The sequence below is a fragment of the Chamaea fasciata genome, unplaced genomic scaffold, assembly GCF_029207755.1.
Source record: "Chamaea fasciata isolate MVZ Bird 193981 ecotype frontalis unplaced genomic scaffold, bChaFas1.0.hap1 SCAF_4, whole genome shotgun sequence".
Lineage (NCBI taxonomy): Eukaryota > Metazoa > Chordata > Aves > Passeriformes > Sylviidae > Chamaea > Chamaea fasciata.
Genome location: NW_027094089.1, coordinates 56592564 through 56613208, shown reverse-complemented (window position 1 = coordinate 56613208; position 20645 = coordinate 56592564). Strand labels below are relative to the sequence as shown.

General features: G+C 36.3%; 1 protein-coding gene across 1 annotated transcript in view; it reads right to left on the bottom strand.

Annotated features, from left to right (window-relative positions):
* The window catches only part of SHC3 (SHC adaptor protein 3), a 57694-nt gene extending 40807 nt beyond the window's left edge, over positions 1–16887 (bottom strand). The window contains exons 1-2 of the mRNA XM_066181661.1: positions 15905–16887; positions 429–499 (exon numbers count right to left, since the gene is read on the bottom strand). Of these exons, the coding sequence (XP_066037758.1) occupies positions 429–499; positions 15905–16444 (611 nt within the window). The 5' untranslated portion in view covers positions 16445–16887. The remainder of the gene's footprint in view (positions 1–428; positions 500–15904) is intronic.
* Between the last annotated feature and the right edge of the window lie 3758 nt (positions 16888–20645).

The window sequence follows — 20645 nt, the reverse complement described above, 5'->3', positions numbered from 1 at the left end:
CTTTATATCCTTTGTGCAGACAGTTTATAATCAGACAACTTTTCATAAGAAATTACTATAAAAACCCATAAACATGGGGCTTCAAACCAGTTCCCTAGATTAATTTTGAGATCATAGATTTTAAGCATATTCTAATTCTCACTGGCTTATATGTCATTAAATTGGTACCAGAAAAGCGCATTACTTGGCATAACAAACCGGCAAAAAGTTTCTAAAGTAGCTCCTGGCATATCAAAAATAGACAGAGAAAATAGCCTGTAAGTCCTGCTGAAACTGTATTAATACCAGGCAAGGGGTTTACATGTAAAAGCAAAACTTAAAAGTGGACTTATTGTGTTCAAAAATCCTTTACCATGTGATTTTCCATATTTCTGGCTTTTTCACTCTGGGGACACAATTCAGAAGTTACTTAAAAAACAACATCTTACCTTGCAACCTGCATTCTAGTACTGAAGTCAAGAGATCGCATTGACCGTAAGACTTCTATACAGCCCAAGTACTGTAAGGAAAGAGAAACGGTTGGAAAATGTATTATAATTATGCTTGAGTTCTGGGAGAAAGTGCAACAAACCATTAAAAGGCAATGTGCAGTTCTTATTTTTACATTTGATTTATTCTATGTCTAAAGAAGGTTGTTGCAATTATGCTGTTCTATGTCACAGATTTGTTCCAAAACATTTTGTTTTATTTAAGTGTCACATTTCAATAAACATTGTTTTATTTTTAACCTGGTCACTGTAATACACTCAATTTATAATGCGTTGATGTGGGGTTTTTTATTATTATTTTCTTCTATCTTAGTTGATCCACTTTTGATAAAATCAAAGTAAAAAATAATCTTAATGAGAAAGGATGCATGGAAAAGGAAATTTATCTACTATTGGTCAATAGGACAAAGTTATTTAAAAGGGAGAGAACTAAGTCTCATTAGAACAAAAAAGGCAACTTACAACAGGGAAGCTGAAAAGAACATCAATAACCAAATTTCTTAATAAACAGCCCAGGGATAGATGTGATTTAGTATTTTCATTTATTATAGTAGTAAAAAGTTGGAAAATGCTAATACAATATACTAATAACTCATGCTGGGAAATGGCTTTAACAGGGTCATTCAAGAAAGGAATTACATGAAGCTTAGCTAATATTAGGACAAGACCAGACTTTTTGACCCAGATTTCTGCCCTGCATCTCTGTGGAAAAAACAGAGTACTGCTGGAACAGAGTACTGTACTTATGAAAGATGTTAAAATTCAACAGTATCTATCACTAGGAGTGAGAAAAATTTAGGTGAATCTTCTAGATTTGCTTCCAAAAGTGGGCATAACTTGCATATGCCAAAGTCTACTGGAGCTAAAGCTCTTGTCAGATATTTGGATGGTGTCTTTGCACAAACTGCCTCATGACTGGCATAACCCATGGCAGTATCCTTCCATGTAGGTTAAGTACTCAACCATACACTTGACTTTTGATAGTTCGGGGAACTGGGGAGAAGTCTTTACATCATGAGCCTGATAATGATGATCATTATGCTATTCTAGCACTGTGTTTTTATATCAGATCTTCCATCAGTTTTATATCAATCAGCTTTTCTATCTTCACAGCATGATACAACCTATTTGGGATAAAACTGGTGCAAAAATCAAGTGAGGCCACAATTTTTTCCTGTTTGGGATTTTTTTTTTCCTGAAAAAATAATCTTTTAAGTAGAGAATTATTGCATCAGTAACTACAATATCTAGAATTTCAGCAAAGATTTTCCATAGAAACACGTACGTCATAAAATGTCCCACAGGCTGAGGGAATATCTACTTTGCTTTCACATATCCACTATTATTTAATTTATTTCTATCAAATGCTAGAAGTCATCAAAATGCTGAATAAAATTAGCTAGAACAGCAACTGACTCTTAAACATGAAGTTTTTTGATCTTGCATTATTTATTATAGCAATTTCTGAGAAAGATTATCTCAAGATCCATTTTCTAGAATATTTTAGAAATCTGAAAATCTATATCATTTGAAAGTTTATAAAATATTCACGGAAAGTGCATTGTCTAAAGATATCCTGGCACATGGAGCTTTCAAGCTAAAGATCATACCCTCAAACTGTGATCTATCATTGCAAAATTAGACAATCCTTGTATCTTACTACAAATAAAATCCTTTCTTCACATATGCTTCTGCCTGAGTACTTAAAACATATACAACTACATTTTCATGCTCTGATGAAGGAAGTTGAGCCATTAACTCTGTTTTTAATTCTCTCAGAAAGTGATTTCATTTTCTTGAAGATTGAATTATTTAGCATCACTTGAGATAATCAGCTGAAATAATTTAACTTATGCCAATAAACAGTAATGATCAATATTTTCCTGTTTTCTTTCTGTGTCATTTCATTTTAGTCTAGGATGCTTTCATAGATTAATTTTGCCCATTATTTATTTCATATGAGATGCTCTTGTAATTAAATATGCTGTAAATGGCATGACTATTCAAAGGTATCCTTGTGATTTTTTTGTTAAAGAAATTTCATTATTTCATCAACCTGTTAGTTTACACCTCTCAATACTAAAACACTCTTGGATTGCATTTGTTCCTTCACTTACCTATATTTGCCACAAGTCTTTTAAAGCAAAGTAATTGCACGAGTTTGAGCATCGGGTCCAGCATTTTGGAAGCAAACTCTGGAAGGTATTTTGACAAGTACATGCAGGCGTGCAAATAAATACACAAAAACATGTGCACACAAGCCACTGTCAAAATAAACAAATGAATAAGTAGACAAAAAACCATAAACACACTTAGAAGACGTGCATTCAGACTCCTTTGAGTCATACTACCTGATCTGCATTAACAAAAATAAAGACAAGATCAGACTGAAGGAAAGTCAGATGGAAACATTACCCTGTACTTGTTTTACGTATATCACGGAGACAGTTGAACACAACATAGTAAGGCTTGCAGTATTCCTGACTGATCAATGCAAAGATGGCAACTGATTTGCTGGGATAAAAGATGTGAACACTTAATCACCACGGCATGTTTTCAAGTAACGAAATTACTATAAAAACTGACATTTAAAAGGTCCAAAGGCCAACTACAGGGACATATAACTCACCTACTGCTATGCTTCAATTATTCCCCAAGACCAACACTGCTGTCTAAAAATATCCATTTGAAGTACATCCTGACAAGGATCCACAGAAAGAAGACATACAACCAAGATAGCAAGGAAATAAATTATTAATTTATTTCAACAAATAAATACCCTGATTAAAAAGAAATGCTATCTTTTGCTTTAGGCATTCCATGAAACATTAAAAATATAGTTATAAAACAGTCTACTTCCAGAAAAAGCTCCTCTTCACCCAGCACTTAATGTATATTCTAACCAATCAGCTTTTGTGCACAGTGAAATTTATGAGCTCCTGCTATCATCCTCCCTCTCATTGCTCAGGAACCAAATATATCAAGATGCAGCCCACCTTGAAGTAGGAGGATTTGGGACTACCAGTTCCAGGCTTTTTCAGATAACATTCTGCCTTCTGTTGACTTTCTAATATTTGAATGAGTTTCCAGCTTGTGTACACTCAAAGGTACTATGTCCCAAGGAAAAAGTCTTTCATATGAATGAATACCTTCCCATTCAGATGTTTTAGATTCATAACTCGTACTTTGCATGCTAAACAGTACCTTGCAGGAAGCAGAGTGTCACATAGAGGTGGGACCATGTAGCTCTCATTCCACATGGTTCCAACATCCTTATTAGTTTAAATTTTGACAGGTTAGTGCAAGAGAAGACTATATGTCTCAGATTTCTGGTTCATCCCATTTGTGAAAATTTGTTCCATACTCCCTAAAGTACCTGTCTTCTTTATGACTCAGAAAATTCCTGTTCAGCAACTAAAACTTTTTACTGAAGCCTGTGTAAAAGAGGATATTGAGATCTCTCAGCACTTCTCAAAAACAGACGTATACTGGCTGAGTGCCTTTGTGTACTTGGAGCCAAGAGAAAAAAAATAAGGAAAAGAAAGTAGTCACTGTCAGAGAAGCCCTTTGCTCCAGAAATATGAACAACCCTGTTTGGTGCTTCCTAACAAGCTCTTCAAATACCAAGTTATTGGAAGAAATTTTCCACTGTTGGACTGAAAAGCTGGCAGTAACAACATCAAGAAATACTTTTATAAAAATGTAGCAAGAGTTATTCTATTTTTCCATCAGGATGTAGCTCCATACAGCACTGAAGCAGTCCAACCTACATACATGTCTAGCAGATTAGTGTCTGCCTTGTGCATATCTTATCTGCCCATCACCTACTCTCAAACGAAATAAGAATTCCTAACCTCTGAATCCAAACTACTGGAGTATCATTAGCTCATCAAAATTGCATGGTCATTCTTAGTAATTGAGATTTACTGGTTTTAATCTGTGTAACCAGATGACCATCTGAGTGGTTCACTACTTTGCAGCTTGTACCTGCCTCATACAAGTCACGTGAGAGATAACATGGTTACATCAGCAAACAGACATACACTTGTATTGTTAGACAAAGATTAGCCTGTGCCTTCAAATACTGATGCATCCAAAGTATGCTCTAACATTGCACAGCTGCAGATAACAGCCTGGGGGCTTGAAAATTAATTCTGATTCCTGGGGTTCTGGGTGTTGTATGGAGATCTAAGTTTTAAAAATAGCAATAAAATAAGCTGGGCAATTCACTGTAATTTTCTCAGCCATGAGCTTAAGCTGTGCTTTTACTTGGCATGTGCAAAAGTGAAAAAGTGAGTATCTTTTTACTTGCCACATCTGGTTCTCATGTGTATCGCAAGTCATACGCCTACATTTTCTTTTCTGTTGTTTTTAAAGGAATAGGGGAATTTGTTTGCTTGGATTTCAGGGTTTTATTGTTTTACATTTTATTCTCATTTGCCAAAGAGCTAGTCCAGAATTACATTATGCCATGGAAGTAAATGAGTAGTTAGTATGAATTGACTAGTGGTAGTTAACTTTGGTTGAGGACTCCCTTATTTAAAAATAAGAGCTTTTATTTCAGATTTTATTGCTACTAGTGAAATTCACATTTATTTATGCATCGAAATGACAGTTCCCTCTAATTTCAGGTATCACCATTAACAGCTAAAGGAACTTGTGAAATGTGCACTGGGAGTCCTACAATGTTCCACAATACTGAAAAATTACTTTCAGGTTTGCTATCCACCCTAAATCATATTAAGATTCAAATCCAGATGCCCTCTAACAAGCAGGCCATAATACAAAAATAGTAACAGCCCAGGACTTGATTTCAAGATAGCAAGTTTGTCCACATGTAACTGTGGATACAATCAAGATTTTTAAAAACAATATTGATGTGTGAAAAGCAGAAGAGGAAAAAAAAGAAAATTTAAAAAAAAAAACACAAAAGCAAGCCAAAATCAGCCCAAGCCATAGCCAGAGACTGCAAGATTGACAAGTATTTTATAAAATGAATTTTTCTCTTTACCAAATTAATATGAAACTCAACCCTTCAATCTCTATGATATCATATTAGATAAAATTCCCAGCTTAACTGCATTTACAATACCCACTTTCTAAACCACTGAGTAAGAAAAAACCCCCACAAAAAAACATTCTAAACAAATTTTTAAAGAAATTTAAAAAAATTACAAGTCAAAAAGGAACTGTAATCAGAAAGTTCTCTTTAATAAAATAAACTAAGTTAAAGAAAAATAGTGCCACAATGCTTCCTAGCTTTTTAATTGTACTTTACAAGAACATTTATTACCCTGAATACCTTACTAGTTTGACTGAGTCATGCACCACAAAATCATTTAACTCTCCTAATCAGCAAGACAAGGGCACAAAGCAAGAAGATAGATTATCAAAACATAAATTTGATACTTTACTTCATATGGAAACCATGGTGTAGTTGTATGTATTTCATTTATATGACTTGATTGAATAAACACTTGAAATCTTTTAACTATAGTGGTACTGCGTTCACACTGAAAAAAAAGTACATGTAAAGCCCTTTATAATATCATACTTGTCAGCAACCCAAGGATGTGGCTCAGCTACCCAATGGGAACATTGATCTGGGAATCTGGTAAATCTTTCTGGACTCAATGATTAGCAAGGCCTGCACTCTAATGTGCAAAAGCCTTTTTTCTTTGTTTTTGTGGTCTTTTTTGTTTGTTTATTGTTTTGTGGAGTTTTGTTTCTTTGTTTTGTGGGGTTTTGCTTCTTTTTTTTTTTTCTTTTTACCTTAAGAGCTGCCCATAGCTAAGAGGGTGTTGTCAAATGTTGTAGGTTGAGAACCACTGTCCTACCAATATCATGGCAAACATTTCACCTAAACTCTGGCATCACAAAAGTCTGCAGGATACCCTCCCACTTCAGGTGTTGTTGAAAATACAAAGCACTTGATGAGCAGAAGAGGTAGCCTTTGGAAATGATGGCTACGATCAGCTGAACAGATAGCAGTGTGGTTAAAAGGAAGTCCTGCATGCACAAAACCATTCAGATTTATGCTAGTTTACCTAGCCACTTTCAGTAGAAGAATGGAATAGAAAATTTGTTCTGTGACATTTCTAATGTAGAGTAAGTTATAATATTAGAAAAAGCTGTGGGCAGAACCAAGACTAGATATTCAGAGAGAAATAAATTTGTATAAGCAGTTCTCACAGAGTTTTAAGTAAGCTGCTAGAGATTTCAGTTTCTCTGAAGAGTTTGAATCATTTGGAATATAAATATATTTGCCTTTAAATTGTCTGCTTAACTATCACGTAACACCATATTAAAATCTTAGCTAACATGGGTGCTTAGCTAACATGCTCTCTCAGCCATGCCATAGCCTCCTGCCCTTCCTCCCCTTGGGGCAAGACATATCTTCAGATATATATGCATGTCTCTGGGGGCACCTGATGACTGTGCTCTACCAGTATAAGCCACAGCCCCCCGTCTCTACCTCTGCCCTGTGCTTTCCTGCTATATGCAGAACAGCACACCTGGTTATGGAAGCAGCAATCCTGCATGAAAGAAACACTGGCCACCTTGTTCTGAATGAGGAAAAGGCCCTATATTTAGACACTATCAGAATCTGGCACCAAAAATGTGTCATAAACATATGCTGTCATGAAAAACAGAAAGGCTGTCTTCCATGCTTTCATGCTTTTGCAGTTGGTAATTTTTATACCAACAAGTAATCACGTACAGAGCTTTACAGTGAATCAATATTTCCCCCAAAGGTTTTTTTCTCATTAAAGATTGCATGTTCCAATCTAGATGGAAAACTCTAAGTAAGGATTGATTGAGTGCAAACGGAAGAGAAAATCTTCTTTGGGGTTCAACTACAGATAAGCCTCAACCACTCAGTGTAAATTTATCATCACAAAATCCTCCATGAGACAAGTAAACCAACAGAGCTTTCATACTAGTAGAAATGATGATGGATATGACTGTCAGTTTCACCCCTCTTGAAAAGAGGTGGTTCATCTCTATAGCAATGGATGAGAGAACACATTTTTCCCAAGAATACCTCCAACTCTGGCGAACACCTTCGTATTTCCTCTTGTACAAGAACTTGTTTCTCTGGCAAAAAATAGATTATATGTCTCAATATATTCAGACAAAAAATTCTTAAGTGGCAAATGATAGCAAACCCTTCCTATGAATTGTCTTACCCTGTGAAAGCATTCTGGCAGCATCTCATAATCAATTCAACAGGAAAGACTCAGAACCTCTTAAAAAGGGCAAAAGATTCAGCTAGGAAAAGAAGGAGATACTTTATCTCATATTGAAAAGCAATTTCTTAAGTCAACTTGGAGGTCTCATTTCTTGCTAGAGAGGGGAAAGATATAACTGAAAAACAAATTATGCTTTTGACAATTTTCTAATCTCCATCTCAAATGGCATTGAAAACAAAACATCTTCAAATAAAATACCTTTTTCTTATTTCTTACTTGTAGGTGGATGAAACAAGGTTGCCAACACCATGATCAAAAATATTTATGTAGTAGAGATGCTAAATGAACAGGGATTTCACAAGATTTCAGAAAAATCCCATATCAGTAATTTTCCATGAACAAAATTTCTTATGTTCTTATCTTACAGGTAAATGTTCTTCTATGCAAAACCTCAGGAATGTTAGAATCTGAAGCTCACACTGGAGAGAGATTTATTCTATTACTTTAAATGTAAACACATTCTATATTAGGCCTCAATTTTTTGTATGGGCCAAAAATTTCCCTTAAAAAAAGCTAAATTTGAGGAAAAAACCCACAAGTTTTAGCTCTATCCTTTTTAGGTTCAATTTTAAAAATATTTAATAACAGTGAATGCAATTATTGCAGTCTGAACCACTTAGAATATGCACTGCAGTAGCACAGATGAATTGCCTCATTTTCACAGCTGCATACTTTAATTCAGTGAACTCTTTCCAGTCTGTTTTGCTGATACCTTGAATATCCACTAAGATAGATTTCCCTTTAAACTGCCATGCAGATTAGTTCCAGCAGCTTATGTTCTGCATCAGAATTCCTTTAACACAAACACACAAAAGTTTCTGCAGCCAAAACAATATGCTTCAATAGTTGGAATTCATAATTAGACATTTGAAACTGTAAATATGGACACTGTAAATATATCTAGCTATTAAAGAACTTGCTCTTCCTCAGACAATAGAGAGTAAGAGAGTCATTAGCAAGTGGAACTTCTTGATGATGAGTGTCATTAAAGCACAGACTCAGAAGAAAAAAGATCTAACAGGTCCTTTTCCACTATGCCAAATACAAACCCATGTTAAATATCTGAAATGCATATACTGTTCTGCTTTCTAAACTGTGCATTTGGAGGTGTGATGTAGGAAGGACCTGTCAGTGTTAAAACTGAAAATGCAAAACGTGCATGGAGGGAGAGGGAGTACTTTTTTATATGAATGCCATGTGTACTTCTGGTCTTCATCAAAAGAGTCCAGCAACTAAACCAGATCTTTTTTCTGAGTCTTTATCAATATTTAACTCTCCTACACCGAAGCTATATTTTCTTGTGGTCTCAGTAAGAGTGCCCAAAAGATGACCTCCACTGTGCAGAAAAAACGGATAAGGGCTTTCCAAGGCTGGATTTAAATAATGAAAAATCTCTGGAAGGTTTCCTTGCGGCACAAAGGCTATGAAGAGGCAGAGCAGCTCTGGGAGGCAGGGGTACCACCAGGCCCCCAATGTCCCCAAGCAGGCTCACCTGAGACCCCTTTTTACCACCACTCCCAAAACTCCCAAAGCCAGGGTCAGCTTAGAATTGGCACCTGCAGCTTCCAGTTTGTGCCAATATGAAGCAGACCTGCCTTTCCTTTTTTTCCATCTTTTCTTTCCGTGGCAGAAATGCATGTATTGTAAGAGAGAGTTCATACAATGTTTCCAGTTACTTAGTGCTTGCTGCTTACTTTTTCAACACAATCAAGTTACCAAAAAAAAAAAAAAAAAAAAAAAAAAGTTAGCAAAAGTGAATAATGCTGTAGCATTTTGCATTCAACATGTGGCAACAAAACATGGCCCCTACATTCGGTGGCAGTGAAAGGCAGTTTCTAAAACCTTCCAACTCTTTGGGAGGTTACAGCAGTTTCTAAAATGTCCTGTGGTTCATGACAGCAGCTTTTCTATTAAAAAAAAAAAGAGACAATTCTGTTTCTTATAATTATTTTATCACAGATAAGCAATGTCAAATGCCAAGCAGGAAAGATGTTTCTTGCCCCATGAGACATTCTCTCCCTTGTGTAATTCCTAAATTAGTAAGAGCTAAAAAGGGAAGTAAAGGCATCTTAGTACAACAATATATCCAAAGGATGGAAATGGTTCTGAGCAAGCTTAGACAACATCTTAAGATAAAATCTCCCTCTTTTGGTCATGTCCTTGTTCTTTAAGGAATTTCTTCAATTTATATCTCTAATTTCAATATTTATTCTGAGATTAAAAAAAAAAATAATAAAAATACCTCAGTATCAGTAAATCCAATGTGATGGTGCCATAGGAAAAAAAAGCCTAGACAGCTTTTTGTCTATCTCACATTTCTCTCTTTGTGTCACCCTACACCCTGTCTAATTTTTTTTTTTTGTTGCTGCAATTTCTGTCTAGTTTCAGATGTGTTTTTTTCAGTCTTTGAAGTTCTAGCTGTGACTTGGATTGCCTGATTCAACCTTTTGAGACTGAAATCTCACCTGGTCCTACAAAACCTTACTTGAAAAACCAAGGGGAATACCTAATGTATTAAATAAACATTCTAGATTATCCTTACTGAATTGTGCCTAATCCCTCCAGAAAACAGGGGATGACTGGAAATGTGCTTGCACTGAGTCCTGTCATTATTCCCATCATAACTCAAATGGACAGGCTCTGCCTCAGACCTGCCTGCTGCTGATAAAGGTAGAGCTGCATTACATTTTGTCATAAATATATAGGTTCAAAAGGAATTAATATTGCATGACTATGCAGAATTGCAGAGAGGCAATACTGAACCTCTCTTCCTCTACAAAATTTGTTTCATTGCATGGGGGAGTAAATCACCTTGAAAGATCATCAGTGGCTGGGAAGTATGGTTGTCTCTAACACTACACCAAAGCAGATCCAAGCTTTTTCTCATTGGAAACAAGAAAATTTAATATTGATACTTTGTGTATTCACTTGAACTTTCTGCTATAAAATGAAGCCAGGCTGCAGCACAAGTATAGCTGTTGTGTTAGTAGAGACAAGATTTCTCTTTGGCTAGGGGAGAAAAACACCCTGTCACTTGGACAAAGAAGAGCCTTGTCTCCAGTAGCACAGAAGTGCACGGGCTTTCCCTAAAGATCTTGATTGTGTGTTTTCTTTGTGTTTGTAGTGGCAGATATTTACATTGGGCACATGATATTACTGTAAACATTGCTAGAAGACAAATAAAGAAACCAACAATCCAATTTCCAAGGAAAAACAGAGAAGGAATTCTGCCTGAATACAATTTTACCTCCTACACTGACCAGCTAAATTCATCTGGGTATTTTAAAACTGTAGGACATACATAACTAGCAGGATAAATAACTGTGAAGAGTAAAATTTTTGCTTTAAACAAAAATACTCCATGCAAACATTTTAAATGTACTGGAGAACAGACATTCACATTGACAGCTGAATCTTTCAACTCTAAAATCAATACATGCTTTCCTTTCTACAGAACATGTGTGCAAATGTACAGTAATAGTACTTGATTCATGTAATTAGAATAATATTATAATTAAAGCCTCTATGGTATGATTTCTGCTTGTAGAATCTGATCTAATTTTTGTGAGAAATGCTCTTTTCCTATTATTGAGCTGTACAACAGACCCACAGTAGTTCAGGTCCATGAAGATCAAAAGAAAGGTATTTAACAGAGCAACAGGCATCAATATCATTCTTTCATAGTCCAAATAACAGTGAAGGAAAATGGAAAGGATACTAACAGATCTCTCAGGAATATGGTACAATAGGAGGGATTAATTACTTAAACCAATGCTGTCTTTGTCACTTATTTCTCTCTCCTCTAATCTGCATGCATGCAGTTTTAAAACCCACAGTGATAAGCCAGTTTCATTAGTCTTTGTTAACACTGTTTGTGTACCCAGGTTGAGGGTAGCTGACTCTGAAGTAAAAAGTCAGTATTCTATCCTATTATTACCATATGACTGAAACACACAACACATTTCTTAAACACGTAAACCTCATTACAAACACGATGCTCTGGGACTATGGGTTTTTTTATTAGAACTGTAAGGACAAAATCCTACTGATTATGTTTTTAGTCAGGCCATGCCAAATATCATGATTAAACAACAGCACTACCTCAATTTGACTGACAAAAGTTGAAATTTTATCTGATTAAAAGAAACCCAAACAAATTGTACAATTTTTTTTTTCTATAAAGAAGATAAATTTAATGCAAAAGCTTTGCTGTAATGTTATTTTTTTTTTCTAGTGAGAGCAAATCAATTCTGGCTAAAACAGGAAAAAAAAAAAACAAACCAGAAACATTTTTCCAAAGAACCCTGAAGTCTTCTAGAGGAAGGCAACATATGATGCAGTTTCCACTTTGTTAGCTCCATTTAAGGCTGTGCTTTGCAGTCTGGGTTAGCCACTAAAGAGACACAGCAATTCACTTCATCCATAAGCACACAACTTCCAGTGAACAAAGGTAGCCTCAATTATTTCAGTGAGAATGCTGCCGTAAACAGTGTCATGCAGGAATGTTTGCAGAACTGAAGCCTTTACTTGGTGATGTGTTTGAACAGCTTCACAATGATGTCTGTTTTCCACATCAGATATAAAGTGCTGTTATTCCCTCACAAGGAATGAAAATGCTAAAATGTTAAGGAAATAACTACAGTTAGGATTATATTCATTGCTAAGAATACTTTGCTAAATAAAAATAATTTTTTAATTTTTTATTGAAACATAATTTGTCTGACTTGCAGTGATTCTTTTGGATGAAACAGTTCTTCCTTCCTCTCTCTCAGATACTATATTTCTATCTGGTTTTTAACACTAGATTTACCCAGGTCTGTTCTCTACTATTGTGTTGGCTTTAAATCTTACCAGCTTTTTCAGATACACTTCATAAAGGTATATAAAATTATACAGTATTTTTGGTTTATTTACTTTCGAACTGCTGAACAACAGCATTTTAAACTCATTGACACTTGTTACAAAACCCAGCCATGAGTTACCAGAAGACAGAAATGCATTTGCCTCTCGACTGTTGTGCTTTTAGGTAAATAAAACAAACTCTAAAATGTCTATAACATTACCCAGTTATACTCATCAGTAGATATTAATCATTGGAAACAGCAGTTTACATTGAAACATTTCACTGTTGTTACATTACTCAGTTTTTTTACACTTTTTTATTCTATGCTTTATTTTTCTGACAACATGAGCTTTTATAATCTCTTCCTGTAGCAATCAGAACCACTATAAGGAAAGCACTGAGCTCCTCAAGGACTTCCAGCACAGAAAACTACTTCCCTCCCCCCCCATTAATTCATTATTTGTTAAACAGTCCAGTAGTATTAAGTAAGATATCACTACCTGACTACTTTATATCCCCAATACGGTTACGATCATTGTCTAATTTGCTACTAAAATGTATTTTGGGGTTGTTTTTGTGAAAATTTTTATGTTATAATATATAAAAACGCAACACAAAATCCACTGTGAGGAAAAAAATGCAGAAAGTGCCAGCACTTTTATGGTTGAAAACAATTCCTCTGCAGCAGACCATGGACATCAGAATATGGCTACAGTTTGCCATAAACCTACACCCTTTTTAAGTTTGAGCATTAGAATTACACTGCCTATTTTAAAAATAAGTAATATGTGAAAACGTGGGAAGAAGAGTAAAATTTCAGATTTTTCATACATTGCACATAGGAATTTTGGAATTTTTTGTCTCTTCAGAAGATTCCAATGTGAGCTATTAAACTGGCCAGTAATTACAGTTAACCCTGCCCCATGACAAATTTTCTGTTTTAAATGTGGATTAATGAGAAAATTGCAACCCAGTGTACATTTGCACAAAAAAAAAAAAAAAAAAAAAAAAGAAAAAAAAAAGCTTTGAGCTTTGCTGGTTAACAACAAATCCAATTCTTGTCTTATTTAAAAAACGACATATGGAATTTTCTGAAAGGCATATGGTATTAATTAAACATGGTATGAGTCTCCCAGACAGTCAGTATAGCCATGAGGTATCCAAGGAATGTTTTACCTCAGTATACATTATCTGTGTATTGATTTGATGGTTTGATTGGATAAAAGCCTTGGTAGCAAAAAATGTTTAAGGATTTGGGAACTGTACTTCTATTCTTATCCATATGAATGCTGCAGTTGTCAAGGAAAACTGAGATAGTTAATAAGCAAACAAATTAGGAACTAATCAGAACCAGTTTATTTTCATTCATCCATTAACCACTTATTTTGGTATTTATTTTCAATCTTTGTTTTACATTTAGAGCACTGTTCTATGATTCTTATGCCAGAAACCACAAAATTAAAGTCACCGTCCTATTTTTTTAACAGAAACAATAAACTAGATTTCATACATTTTAATGAATAACAAACGACAAACGCCTAAAAGTAAGTTGTTTGACTGATTTTGAAAATTCTGATATATACAACGTGTATAAATACACTTCCATGTACTCAACATAATTGCACAAATTAAATATTTGTTCTACTATCTCTGTGAGGTATGGGTAAATTACTAACTGTTAGTCCACTTCTAATAACTTTAATTCTCTTTTCAATTCAAAGATTTCAGCTTCCTCTAGCATGTAGTAGGTCAACTATTGAAAGGATTAAGAAATTGAATGCTATGTTTGCTCTGATTCATAGTGATCACTTCAGGTAAAACTAACAGCAGCAGTGTATTCCCACAGTCATCATTAGGCTTATAGTATCCTAAGCAAAATAAAAAGTAAAATGGTTGAGTCCCCTGAGCTAATGTGAAAATGGTAAACGGCCTTCTGTTAACCAGAGTAATTCTGCACAAAAGAACATCAGAGTCTCAGCACCACTATGTCTAGCATCAGTGAGTTATTTTTATTGAGACACTTCTTGAAGAGTAACAGAGCAGCAGTTTGTGGCTTGAAAGGTAGCACTGACTCCTTTGTAGTTCCAGTAAATTTCAGAGTAGTAAAAAAGACAGTACAATTTCAATAGTGCTCTGAATTGGCCAACTTACTCAATCTACCACCACCTGCTACATCTATTATCACCACTAACACAAAGAAATGAAAACTGCTTCCTGTCCCCCAACAGCTAAATATGCACTCTGCTTTTGATAATGGGACTTGAGAAAAAGCAGTGAGAGTTAAGTAACAAGGGTGCCACTCAGTTTTAAAGCATCCTGAAATAAAGTCACCTATGACTCTTACACCAAAAATAAGATGACACTAAAAATAGACCTGTAATATTAATAGCCTTCTGCAAAACAGTTTAACACTTAAGATACAAAAGCCTCTTTGCAAATGAAACATGGCAACTGAAGAATGAATTCTGGACAATAATCATGTTATTTTTAGACATTCTGCACACTGTGCTGAAAGGTGTAGCCAGACTCTTATCTAACTACAAAAAACATTGCACATACACAGAATCTTGAAGGTTCTACTTTAACAGGTGGTTTCAGAATATTTTCAAATCATATGGAAACGTTAAGTTTACCCTGTAAACTTAAGATCCTCTGCTCTTGACATGCTGTATCAATGAATTGAAAAGGGCAATAACATTTAAGGTGGCTGAATGCTCATTATGTAAAACAAGCTGCATTTTCCTGCTCTACCCACAATATTATTTCTTACTGTGAAACAGATTAAGAATTGCATTCTCTGCCTTACTGCTCTAAGATTTCAAATATCATTTCACTTTGAAAAAACACTTGCCCTTAGAGGTTTTTAAAACTGATAAATTCATGCATGGTTAACAGTTCTCACATCAAGGAGTCTTTCTATCCTCCTGTATATTGCACCAGACATATTGAAAGCCTACATATTCAAGATATATACAGTATGCTAGATGACACTGAAAACCTAAATTCAGAAGAAGGCTAAAAAAACCCAAATCAAATCAGCTTAGGAAGAAGATTTTTATACAGCTGTAGAACATTATTTGCAGGTTTGCTTTAATGTAACAAATTAACACAGCTTCCCAACCCTTCCTTCCTGCATTTACATTTCATGTAATATGCATCAAAAAAAAAAAAAAAAAAAAACCCAAAAAAACCCCCCAAAAAACCAAAACCACCAAAAACCAAACACAAATAGAGATCCTTTCAGCCTGACTATCCTGGCAGCAAAACCAGCAGAGAATTTTTCACTGATAAAAACAGAGAATGGAAGAAAACAGACCAACCTTCACAATGTACGTCACACCAGGTCCCAGGATCTTCTCACTCGAGTGCAGCCATCCTCGAGAGGATTTATTGACAAAACTGCTAGTTTGATCCCAATCTTCACTTCTCAGGTGCATTTCCTCTGGCCGTGCCTTTTTCCCCATACTCATCTTGCTCACGTCCTGCTGAGAACACGAAGTGGCAGAGACAAGGTTACATGTGTTTTCTGAAGCCCCTGCTGCTGAACTAGAAGCACACGAGCTTCCCTGCAATTTGGAGACAGTAAGCTCCTTTACTGCAGAGGAGAGGTTTTTGATACCCAAAAAGCTGCCCGTGCTAGAGAGTTTCAAGTGGGACACTTTATGGATGAGGGTACACAGGGTGGTGGGTCCATCTTCTTGATCCTTGCGGAGACCCTCTGGTGAGACCAGGTACGAAGGTGAAGCTGTAGTTGTAGAAACTGCTGAGACTTTGCTGTTCATGGGCAAATTGTGAATAAGATCATCAACAGATGTCACAGAATCATTCCTGAAGCGGTTATACTTGGTACGTTGAAGCATGCCCTTCTATCTGCTTTCCTGCATATGTCCTGGCAAATCTGATGCCAATGCAGGAGATGCCTGTACTAACATAGCAAGCAATTCATAACAACACGGGGGTTAATAAGAGTTTAGGGTAAAAAAGAAAAGACTATAAGGAAAAATTTCTTTTGGTTCCCTGTTAAGGTTGGGTGAAGTAACAGTTTTCTGTGACTGAGATCCCAGTCCTGCTTAGAGCTGCCAACTCGCTCACAGCAAAAGCATGACTCACACAAATGAGAAGGACCCTTTTCAACAAAAGGCTGTGAACACTGCAAATCACTTCCTGTAGCCAAAAAAAAAAGGAGAGAGAAGAAAAAAAACCCCCACATCCACCCACTTACAGCACACTAGCACCAATCAATTCTCAAATTCCCTTTTCCTATCTTCTCAAACAGATACTTCCTTCCAACCTTTAATTCCTATCCCCTCCCACCACCCTTTTAGTACCAAAGGCAATTACCTTTAAAACTGAATTAATAGCCTTTATGAAACACCACACTTTATTCATCTGTTAAAATGTTCTTCCACCTCACATATTTGTGAAACCATAAAGAAATCACAATTAGATAGCAAATATCTGGATAATATCTGCATAAATATAATCCCCCTCTTCTGCCCCTGCAGCACAACACAGACACCTTAAAGGTTTTCAGAACAGATGAACAGAATTAAAGAATGCATACATTTTTTCCACAAAAGCAGCCTAACTGCACTTTTTTGTCAGTGCTGTCCCTCACAGAAACTGTTATATTCAAATTTTGATAGAGAAAGAAATCCTTCTTCCCTGTTACTTTACAAGAACATTTTATTTTAATGCAGGAATTACATAAGTACCTATGTGTGAAGAAAAGTATTTTTCCGATGTCCGACAACTGGCTTAACAGATGTTTTTTCTTTCACAACTGATATTCACTCCGAAGAAAAACATGAAGAGGATCTTCAATTCAGTGGAATGTTTGGTTTAATTCTGAAAAACTGAAAAAGCCCTGAAAGAATATTAAAAAGTCCAGGTAGCAGCAAACTGACATCCTGCAGTGAAGAAAAAAAAAAAAAAAAAAGAAAAAAAAGAAAAAAAAAGCCTTTATTAAGCATAAATGTCAGTCACAAACACTTGATCTGGAGAACTAGCAAAACATGCAAAAAAAGAGTTATTTCATTTCTCCTGCAATTTCTTTAAAAGTCCAAGTGTGTACAGCATTGTGATACACAATGCCCATCACAAGCCATATGGCTTTTTCCCATAAATAAATCTGCTTTGCAAAACATTTTTTGGATGTAGGATAACATACTGCATTATAAACAAATTCAGACCAGAGAAGTTGCATAGTGCAAAGTAATTTTTGAAATAAATTACTAACTGCAGCACAACTTAAAGGAAAAAAGCCTGTGGAATTCCTTCCTTCTCCCACGACTAAAGGCTGCAGTATACAAACCGCAAATACAGTGAAACAGCCGGCTTAAATACAGGTATTTAATTAGTATATTCATGACACACTGAATTAAGTCAGCACCTCTAATCCTAGTAGTGATAAATAACGGCAATGTCGTAGTCAATGTAAAGCAGTTTTTTACTGATCTGCAGAACAGCCTTTCATCACCACACTGCAAACCTGCTACAGCATCCTCACAGCATTCTTTCCTCTCGTCATCCTCCTAGCACAGCAACAGCAGATATACACACCATAGCCTATTTTTACGTGTCTCTACTGCCCAGAAAACCCTACTGCTCCCGAACGGCTCTCCTCATTAGAAGCGGCCAGCAGGACTGCAAAATGTGAATGAGATGCTGCGCGTGTGAATGAAAGGGCTGGCTAGCATCCCCACATTTCTGTGAATGAAGCGAGGCCTCGCAGCCTCTGCCAGGCAATCCCTTGGGTGCTCACCAGCCCAGCCAATACCAGCCGGCTTTGATGACTCATTCACCAAAGCCTTGCTAAATAGTGGAAGATCCCATTTCCAGCACAGGCGGCACCTTTTTTGCTGCAACACCGGAAAATGAAGCCGGCACGTCGGCAGACGGGAGTGGGTCGCGAAACACCCCGTGGAAGACAAGGGTGCTGCCAGAGAAATGCCTGGGGTGTCCACAGGAGCAGCAGATGAGGAAAACCGTGGAGTCAGACCTGTGTTTCTCCCCGACTGTGTTCATTCAGCCAATTCATTTACATCCAGCATAGGAACATGAATGTGCACATTTCGTTTGATATTCGATTGCTCTCTGTGCGCCCGCAGATTCACAGATTTTGCAGGTTTGTCTTCAGAGACCTCTGACAAAAACAAAAACTATAAAAACAACCCCCCACAACAAACAAACAAACAAACAAACAAACAAACCCCAAAGAAAAAACCCACCCGACCCTCACAAAAATAACCACAAAAACAAACCCAAAAGCTCTCCTTGAAAAAAAATTGCATATACTTATTTCTCCCTTATTTACCCTGTTAGCACAGTAGATACTTAAAGGCAGTATGATCATCAGTCCAGGGAATGGTAGGCAAAGGGAAAGCTAGAGCATAAAAGCTTCCTAGAGCACCAGCAAAAGGTCTAATTTCTGAAACTTCCACTGGACAGCTTCCAAGGCATCTACTGGATGCAGAGCTCTCCTGCAAGTCTGACATTACAGTGCAGAGCAGAAGCCACTGAATTACCCAGTGCTTGAAATCCAGTGCCTATTTCAGTGTCTGATCAGGAATCTGTCTCCTTACAAATCCCGTCCTAGGGTAGGAGAACTGAACAGTTCCAAACCATGTCTTTTATAGCTCCTGGGACCAGAAACAGTACATAATTTTGCCCTGCAGGCAGCAGGTTCAAATCCAATTCCAGGAAATAATGAATGACTGTGTAATAGGCATAAACTGCAATTTAAATTAGGATCTAGCTCATTCTAGCTATTGCCAGAGCATTTATAATGTCTTCTGCATTTCCAGCACTGTGTCTGGAGTGTGCACACTGACTTTACCAAGCCTGGCTTAAACAAGCTTGTTGCTGCTATTATCATAGCAAGACAGCAAGACACTCAGAGCACAATTTCTTTCTTACTTCTTTGCATCCTATGCTAAGTCAGCATGTAAAGTGGATCCAAGCTGAAAATGAGCCTTTTCCTTTTCTTCTTTTTGCAGGCCTGTAAGCCAGAGACTACAACAGGATTAATAAATGGCCATGGAACAATTACTTATTTGTCGAGCCAGTAATAAAATGGCAGGTGGAAATTCAATGTTAGTAAGTGAAAAATAATATATAATCCTAGAAATATATACACAGTGAGGGGGTGTGCTGACAAAAGCAGCATTTCTTACAAACTACTGGTAATTTTGGAATCTTAGACCATTCTTTCTTTTTTGAATTTTTTTTTCTGTTGGGTTTTCTTTTAGCTCTGTTTTCTCATGGATACTCTTCTCACTCTAATTCAGTTCTTGTCTCATGTCACTGTTCCTCCTTTTCTTCCCCCAAGAACTCTAATTCAGTTCTTGTCTCATGTCACTGTTCCTTTTCTTCCTCCAAGCAGCTCTTGGGGCTTATTCTTAGCTGCCACCTTTTTCCTTCTGTCTCTACCTCTGCAGCCTGTATTTCAGAAGCTACTAATTTTTATTAACCACAAAGGGAAGAAAAAAAATTATGCTGGAGGCATGATTATAGGGAGAAACTACATTTTGCTGAGGCTTAAATAGTTAAAAAATGTGGTAAATGTAGGAGATATTGCCAATACACAAGCCAAATCAGGCTGGATGTTGTGACCACCAAAAACAGGAAACACACGGAATACCACCACTGTGTTCTCCAATCTATAGTAAGAAACTCTCCAGAATGCAAAAAAGGTGACTTTCAGTGATCACATTCAGAAAAATATTAATCATAAAATCAGACTTGGCAAAAATACCTCGTTCCAGTAACACACTGTGGTCAAGTATGTACTCTATACAAATAGTGCTAGAAATGTGAAATTCTGCTGAAATATTTGCATTTTCAGTTATTGCCTGGTAGCAGTAAAATTGCTTGCCGCCTAAACTGAATTTAAGACAAATGAGAAAGACCTTGACTTTGGACCAAAAAAACCCTCCAAACTGAATTTGGGTTAGCTAAGTTATAAGAAACATTGAATATGTCAGACAAACATAAATATAGATGTTGCTAAGAGTTTTAATACTACACAAAAAGTAGCCATAGGGAATCATAGTTAGCATT